Below are 8,941 nucleotides of genomic sequence, written 5' to 3'. Positions count from 1 at the left end.
TGACTGGAAGTTTCTTCACTTAGTGAGAAGGTACCTTAAAATCCAACCCAATCCAAAAATGGATTCTTGATTTGATCCAGCATGACACATCTTGAGTTTTCCACCAATTAGAATAGTCCTCTACCAATATTATCACATCTTGCTTGATAAAGCTTTGTTTTATTTCATTGCAGTACTATAATATAAACTAAAGCCCTTGTGTAGAATACATCTAAATCCATGATTTATGTTGACTACCCACATGCTGTGCATTGATTGAGGTCAGAGTCTAAAGAAAAGCAGAGACTCATAGAAAGAAGCTGCTACAACACCTTAGGGGCACATCTGATACATTTTTATTAATTAAGAACTTTCATACAAAATGTAAATAAGTTATAAATGCATAGTTAATTTGAAATACATTTTTATAAAACTGCAGGATATTCTCATTAATGTATATTATTTTTAAATTATTCTGTTTTTCACCACAGTGCATAATGCTGTCACAGCTCTTTGTTATGATGTAAATTTTACAAATCACTTTAAAAATGGTGTTCAGCTTCTTGATCACTGTGAAAGAAGCCTATCATTCTGTGGCATCAGGGTACCATCACACAGTACAAGTCTGATTCAAGTGCATCCAAGTATGTTTAGGAATACCCCCTGGGGAGCTGTGATCTACATGTCATTCCCCCCACATTCACTTTATAAAACTCTTGATCTGGAAAATTTCAGGAAACTATTCTCCCCTTGCCATACCTTTAAAATAAAACAATCCCTTGCCATTTAGCCATCTTTCTGGGTTCTTCAGTAGTAGATGCTGCACCCATATCTTAGAAACTAGTGTGTTTGGCTAGTGGGCACTTAACTTGCTAGGAGACCACAAAACCTTCAGCTGGAAATTGCTCACTGAGACCTTCATGCAGTTGCTTGGCCCAGGGGCAACAACATGGATATACTGCAACATGCCAGGGAGAGACATCAGAAGTTCCAGGAAGAAACAATTTCAAAGGCTGTAACTTTATAGTCTAGTACAAACCAAGCTTGCCTGCTTTTGGAATGAAAACATTGAGCAGGAAATAATTCTTCAGATTGTATCACTTTTTGTGGCTTGTTTTGACACCACATTATGATATCTGTAGATGTGTACATGTAGCAGGATGCATGTTATTTTGTACCATGAGGAGAAGCACCTTCCCTGCAGGCATTCATGTGGGGGGGGGGGGGAAGAATCACACTTGGAATGGCTACTCATGTTACAAAATACAATTGCCCTGTACACTAATACAGGGCTGCATTACATGGGAGTCATTATAGTTCCACTGCTGGTAAATAAAAAGGTAGAATGGAGAAGCAATGCCATGTCTATTGTATGCTGTGGAATATCCATTTCGTACCACTGGCTTCTGCATGAAAGTATGATTCTGACCAAGGCTGAAAATTTCAAATGGAACTTAAGGCATACAGAAGCTGTAGTGTAAATGTTACTCCTCTTCCTAGTTCCACCCGGCAACTCCCATCTTCCAATCTTTAAAATGCTTCTCCATTTCATTTCTGGCTTTCCAATCACCTACATTTACAGTGGGGATAATTTTGTGAGGCTTCAACCACTGGACAAATCGCTTCATTTCCAGGAAACTGCTGTGTTCACTGTAAGGGATCCCTGCCAGCAAAACAACACAGAAGACATTTAGAACACACGCTTTGTGAAAAAAATATTACTGTTTTTTCTTCTAAAAAGAAAGACAGGATATACATTTAGGAAATAAATATGGCAAAGAAAAGACTGGGAAGAACATTTTGATTTCTCATTCCAAGCATCAAGCAAGTTGTCATGCTGAAATCCCGAGCGTCTTAGTAAGCATCATTCATCAATCCACCTTCAGTGCAAGCAAATGCTCTGTTCAGAAGCCAAGTCACAGCATGGCTTCCTCTGTTATGAGGTTTTAACGATATCCACCAAACCAGTACAGGAAAACTGTAAAATCTTTTCCTTGAATGCTTCCTGCCAGTTTGCATGTGATTTGAAACTGAGGTATAGAACAATGGAATGTGCTGAAACTTCCAAAGAATTACCAACAAAGATTCATTTGGCAGTACTTAACTCCAAATAAAGTAGAGCTCTCCCCACCTTTTCAATGTACTTCAATGGGCATACAAATTCAGTAATAAGAGCTACAACTGATTGTCCTCTCTGGGGTGTACACACACACACACACACACACACACAGAGAGAGAGAAATATTAATCATCTAGTTTGACCTAATCTACGGATACGTAAATCCACAGAAAAATTAAAACTTAAAAAAAAATGGGGGGAGGGGGCGTTTGAATCCACCGAATACAAGAGTCATGTCTGCACAAGTGAAGACAACGCTCCAACACTCTTCTATGTGGTAAAGCTATAAGTGGGCAGGGGAATAGAGTTGTCTCCGCTGCCCTTGTTGAGGTGGCAAAGGTGTGTATGGGTGGGGGAGCTGTTCCTTTTGCAGCTGAGGTGGACAAGTCATCCTGTTGTTCATGCTGCTGCCTCTGAGGTAGTGAAGCTGTAGGTGGCCAGGGGAACAATTTCGCCACCACTGTCAAGGCAGAGAAGCTATCCTGCTGTTCACACCACCACAGCTGAAGCAGCAAAGCTGCAGGCAAACGGAGGTGCTGTCCTTACTGCCAGCAAGGCTGAGAAACTGTCCCTGCTACTGCTGCTGAAGTGGTGAAGCTGCAGGCTGGACAAAGCCACACCCGCTGCGATGGTGAATTGCAGCCAGGCTGGGGAGCTGTCCCAGCCACTGCCACTGATTCAGAGAAGCAGCTGCAGAAGGGTGAAGGAGCTGTCCCCACCATGGTGGTGAACTCCAGGGAGGTGAGGAAGCTGCAGGATAGAAAAACCCCCCCCCCACGATTCTCACAGGTTCCCACCTGTCTTGCTAATCCAAGGGGGAAAAAATCCCCGTTTATTTATTTATTTAGATTTTCAGGCCGCCCTTCCTTGCAAGCAAGACTCAGGGCGGCTTACAACAGAAAAAAAGGATATACAATGGATAATTAAAAGTTTAAAAAAACAAGAATAAATACATAAAACATACAGCACCAATAATTCATCAGCATAATTTAGTCATTCCAAGATGGTGGGAAAATGTTCAAATTGTACAAGCCAAGGGGGCCAGCTGGCGGAGAATGGAGAGTATGAGAGTGCCAGACTACATGCTGTACCATTGCTGTCCTCAACCGAATGCCTGGCAGAACATTCTCTGCCTTCCATGCCCTGAGGAAAGGTAACAAATCCTGCAAGACACAGATGTTCTCCAGCAGAGAGTTCCACCAGTAAAGCCTCAAACCCTTTGTTGGGGGGGGGGGGTGTCCTGTCAGCACTATATTTATTAGCACATCTGATCAGCCTTTGAAAAATGCCACATTCCAAGAAATGCTAATAACATGTATTTGTCATTTCCCCATAACCATGACTCTGTAACATACCTCAGAGTAGAATACTAAAAGCTGGTGTAGTATAGTGCTCAAAGCTATGGTTAAGTAATGCCTGGTTCATATCTCACTAGAGAATCAAGGACATACAGCCTCAGCCCAGTATTTGAAATATCTATTTATTACACTTATATCCCACCCTATCCCATGGTGGGCTCAGGGCAGCTTACAACATAAATAAAATACAGTAGCTATATAATTAAAACCAGTTAATTAAAATAAGATGGCAGCAAATACATACATTGTTCTAGAGCAGTCCGATACTCCGCCTGTTAGACGTTAGCAGGGTATTAAGCATCTGTAGGAGATAATACTGATCTACCTTACAGGGCTGTTTTCAATATTACAGCAAGATAATGTAGAGAGAGTGCTTTAACTCCTTTAAAATATTGTATGTATTCAAGGTTTTAGAATTATAATATAAACTATAATAATAATTTATAATAAGCACCACCACCACCTTTGAGTATTTTAGACTTCTTAGTCACAGTCTAAACACAAAGTTCTGCATACCTAAAATGATCTATTTCAATAGGTTTAGTTCTGCCTAAATCGGTGTTGGGTTATGGTTCAAATGTGTGAGCAGGGTGACGGTTGCTTATGACCTAATCCTTAAAATTGCTACCACAGAGGGGAGGAAAAGATTTCTACCAAGCAGAGCATCATTCATCTTTATAAATCTATGGTGAACTGTTCCTATTGGTAACGTTTAGCTATGTTTTTAGCCAATCTAGGGTTTTAGTTTAATCTGTTCTCAATTATAATCTCTATCAAGTTTCATGGAACTGATATGGGTTTATTAGTATACAGTTTGTGTATGGGTATTTGTTTTTAAGCAAAGGGCTGCAAATCAGTGATCAGTTACACATCACACTCCACTGCTACATTTCAGTTCCTTCAGAACTCTATATTAAAACTGATCTGGTGCTAGTTACATTAGCACAAGTTTTAGATCATAGGACATCAACATATGGCAGAAAACAATAAGTGGAAAAAGCTATTTGAAGAAAACTAAACATATTAAATCATTTGAAATGACAGTACCGTATATAGTAATTTTTCCTCTGGTCTGAGGTTGGATCTCACTTAAGGAGTAACATCTGTCTGAATACGTCCACCCAGTGGGTTTAAAGGCCAAAATCTGATCAAAATTCTCAGAGAACTTGTTCAAGTGGTTCTGTAAACCCTGACAATAGAAAGTTATCGTTAGTTATTATGAATACAAGACCCACAGACTCTGCAAAGGTGGCATGACAAATGGCAAACTGATATAGTGTTTTATATCAAATATGAGAACATTAATTCAGGTATAAAGGCACAGAGTGGTCAGTTTAGTACCCTAAAACAGAATGAGCATTATATGCATTATATTGGGGAGAAATGGAAACGGGGGGGGGGGAACCCTACTGGTGACACAGTCCATATTACAGACATTTTAGACAATGGCTTATATTGGAACAAACAGGGTAATTAAATTAGAAATTGCAGCTATCCCAAAGATTCTTTGTGTAATTGCATGTGAGTATGTATATGCTGCTAAACTGTATAATTTCCTTTCAGTATACAATCCTGCCAAATACATCCTGTGCTTAAGACATCAATGGAACACCATATAACTGTATTGTTAATTAGTAAGGCCTGTAATCCTATGACTAGGTCCTCAGAAGTTACATTCCACTGAAACCATCAAGATTCAGTACTGGGAGACATAGTTAGGATTGACCTACAAGCCAGATCGTCGTAAGATATTTTAGGAATAGAGGTATCTGAAGCATATTCAAAGATACAGAAACAGATGTCAGTGACCAACCCAACCCATTTCAGAAAACTGAAGGGCCCAATTCCTCAAAAAAGAGAAAAATATGAATACTCAGCACCATGAAAACAGCAAAGCAGGGAAATTGACCAAAACTGAAGACAGGAAGACCAATTGGAGTGCAATGTAGGTGAGGCAAAACAGTGAAGACAAGATAGTGGCAACCAACAAGACCAAGCTAAAAGCTAAAATACAAGAAGAATGAAACCAAATAGGAGATAAGAGACAAACAATGAGAGCAGAAAAAGAATGCCTAATTTCAGTGGATGAATACACACGAAAAAGTCTTAACAGGAGAACAGGAAGACATAAAAAAAAGTATATAAGAGATCAAAAAGTGATCCAATATAGGAAAATGGTAGCTAAGAGATCCAGCAAAGAACAAGTTGTAATAAATAAGATCAACAGCATGTTCACCAAGATGAGCCAGAGGAATGATATAAACATAAAGACTGAAAGAACTACAGAGAGAAGACAAATGCCAAGTAGACTGATGAAAGACAGCATCAAAATGGTTTTTAGATCTAATTACTGGAAGAGGAGACAACAACAAAAAAGAGAAAGCCAGGTCTCAAATTTAAAGAAGAAAAGAACACCACCCAAGGGGGATGATACAGTATTAGAGAGAAGAAGAAGAGAGAAGAAGAAATTGGATTTATACCCTGCTCTTCACTCGGAGTCTCAGAGCGGCTTACAAACTCCTTTCCCTTCCCCTCCCCACAACAGACACCCTGTGAGGTAGGTGGGGCTGAGAAAGCTCCTGACAGAAACTACTCTTTTTTCAAGAACAGCTCTTATCAGAACTATGGCTTGCCCAAAGTCATCCAGCCAGGTGCAAGTGGAGGAGTGGGGAATCAAACCCGGTTCTCCTAGATCAGAGTCTGTGCACTTAGCCACTACACCAAACTACACCAAAATCAGCATAATCCTCCTGAGTACCACAACAGGACACATGAGGAAACTTGAGGGAAGAGGCAGAAGACAGGGCAGATAAGGTTAATATTCCCTCTCCCCAATACTTTTCATAGCATAAAAACCCAATGCAAAAGAAATGAACCAAAAGTGACAATTTATAGCTACAGCTGAAAACAGTTACATGGTATCAGTGAAAAATGTACTAGCCACAACTTGGCATCCACTTGGTTTCTCTAAGTTATGCACATTCTAAAGTTGTGAAACTTTTATTCTGTTGAATATATTATGTAATTAGAGTCTGTCCTCTGGTTCATAATAAATTTTCAGTATGATTGTGGCAAATCTAAGGCTTTGAAAGGTAAAAGAGAAAGTGTATCACACATAATCTCCATGGTTAATAGGAGAGGGGATACAATCTCTGTATAAAAGCTACTTCAAAAAAGACCTACAGGTCATCTGATCTGGTTTCATGAAACTGCATTAAAAGAGAGATTACACATCCTGTAAATTGTATTTGCTATTAATTTTTAACTCTGCCCTGTGCTGAAAAAGGTTGGGGTTATCAAAAAAGAGGTAACTCAATGTGATGTTAGAAAGAATGATAAAGAATTAAGCTGACACACTTCTGTCTTTCTCCCCAATCAATTCAAGATTAACCATATAATTACAAGTGACAGCTTACCTTAAAATTAATTTGCATCATAGGTAGAAGATGAAGAAAAGTGCTGTTCCAGTCCAGGGTGATGAGGGAATTTATTTTTGCTGATTCCAAGCACTGCAGAGTTTTGTATTTCTCTTGGGACACACTCACTTTTGAGCCCAGAATTTCAGCAATAGCTACAGAATTCACAGTGGAGAGAATTAAGACACAATAAAAAAGGAACAAACAAAAGAAAATAAAGCTTGAATTTGTTGTCCTAAAGGACCCTCCTGAATTTTTGCGAGTCTCTGCTAGTCCCTGACATGACAGACTACAATCTGTAAAACACTACCCAATCAGACAGAGGTATTTTAGAAAGAAAGAAGTCACAGGAAATTGGGCTATATAGAGCTGGAAGGAAGTTTTGCTATCAGTTTCTCTCACTTGCTATCATTCCACCCACCTATTTTCCCATGTTCAGGGAAAACTAATAAACATTAGCAAAGTCTCATTCCTCAAGACTGTAATAGTAAAGGCTTCAGAATTACTTTTATTACCTTGTAAGTCTTTTTCTGGGGGAGAGAACAGCAATAATGATAATAAATTGCAATTCAAGGAAGCAAATTGACGTTTCATTGAAAAGCTGCCAACTAGTATATTCTTTTTTTTAAAAAAAAGTTGCATTGTGCTCCTATTAGAAAATGGTGCAGACTAATTAATTATAAAAACCTATTAAAGCTGTATCCGCCTGCGTGATTAAAAGCCATTCAGCTAAAAGCTCCATAAGATTTAAAAGTACAGAGATAAGTATAAGGCATGAAATGGTTTCAATTGAAATAAAGTGGCTAAAAGATTCATTTAGGAAACAATGTTCAAGAATAGTTAATGTGGATATCTCAGCTGGTTGCAGCTTGGCATGGGAATAAATTACATTGCAGTTGAAAGTGTAATGTGCATACCAAGAGGTTGAGGTTAAAAGTTTTTAAAACACCTTACATTTACAAGTCTATTAAGACTGCTTTAATGCTTTAAAATTGTAGCATTACTAAAAAGGGGCTGCACTCAGTGATTAGTTCAAGTCACACTCTGGTTCATCTCCACGCTCTATGCCAAGGTGACCAATGTGCTTTGGCTTAAATCACTTTTTCAGAAATACTCTAATCCTGAAAAGAAAAATGTTACAAGTAGACTTTTCAAAAGAGAGCTTTGATGTTCTGCCTAATGAAACACAAAATGTGAATCCTATTAACAGAGGCTATAATCATGCCCTCACTTACTTAGCAGTAAGCCCTATTTAAAACAATCACTCACACAGCACCTTTTGGCCTCCATTATAAAGAGTCACACACATACCTAGAAAGACTTTTTCTTTTCCAATAGAATATGTGCCGCAAACAACCAAAGTTCGGGGGGTTAAAGTCACTGTCTCAAAGGCAGCATTGACAGCAAACTGAATAACTTCTTGCTGGGAAGGAAAAGTATATTCAGGTCTACAATACCTAAGAAATGGAAACAGAAGATATATTGAAACATTGGCTCCAGAGGAAACATTGCTTTATATAATGGCCTAAACAAGGCTTATATTTAAACAGAGCAATAGTAAAGCAGAGATATAACCAATGGCAAGTGCCCCTTAGCAGTGTTCTGTATCTCCATTGCACTGACAGAATACGTGCCATATGCTGGACATAAAAACTGTCTTACATTGTCAGACCAGTGTTCCACTTAGCTCATCACTGACTCCTCTGACTGGATCTCCAGGTCTTTCCCAACAGACTGAACCTGGGATCTTCTGTGGGCCATGCACGTGTCTATGGGCTAGCCATGTATACTGCTGAGAAAGGGGGGAGGCATAAAACCCCTTTCAGGCTAGGGGCCAGTCAGTGCTGCGTCACTTGCCTCACTAGCTTCTTGCTTTTGACTCAGTCAGTGCTGCCTCACTAGCTTTTGCTGGAAGTGGCACAAGCAACTAATCGTGGCAATCTATCCATCTGTCTGTTTACACATTTTCATACCACCTTTCCTCCAAGGAGATGAGAGTGGTGAATATGCCCCTCCTTTTCTAGCCCAACAGCAACCCTGTGACATAGGCCATGCCGAGAGAGAGATGG

The 8,941-nt window shown here is 39.3% G+C and overlaps 1 protein-coding gene across 2 annotated transcripts in view; it reads right to left on the bottom strand.

Annotated features, from left to right (window-relative positions):
• Positions 1-419: 419 nt before the first annotated feature.
• The window catches only part of DCLRE1A (DNA cross-link repair 1A), a 19,884-nt gene continuing 11,362 nt past the window's right edge, over positions 420-8,941 (bottom strand). For both annotated transcript variants that reach the window (XM_015425528.1, XM_015425529.1), the window contains exons 6-9: positions 8,184-8,329; positions 6,873-7,027; positions 4,504-4,645; positions 420-1,642 (exon numbers count right to left, since the gene is read on the bottom strand). In XM_015425528.1, coding sequence (XP_015281014.1) covers positions 1,476-1,642; positions 4,504-4,645; positions 6,873-7,027; positions 8,184-8,329 — 610 coding nt within the window. In that variant the 3' untranslated portion in view covers positions 420-1,475. The remainder of the gene's footprint in view (positions 1,643-4,503; positions 4,646-6,872; positions 7,028-8,183; positions 8,330-8,941) is intronic.

Source organism: Gekko japonicus, unplaced genomic scaffold (genome assembly GCF_001447785.1).
Source record: "Gekko japonicus isolate JY-2015 unplaced genomic scaffold, Gekko_japonicus_V1.1 scaffold633, whole genome shotgun sequence".
NCBI lineage: Eukaryota > Metazoa > Chordata > Lepidosauria > Squamata > Gekkonidae > Gekko > Gekko japonicus.
Note: the sequence above shows the minus strand (reverse complement) of the source record. Positions and strands in the feature narration are given on the sequence as shown.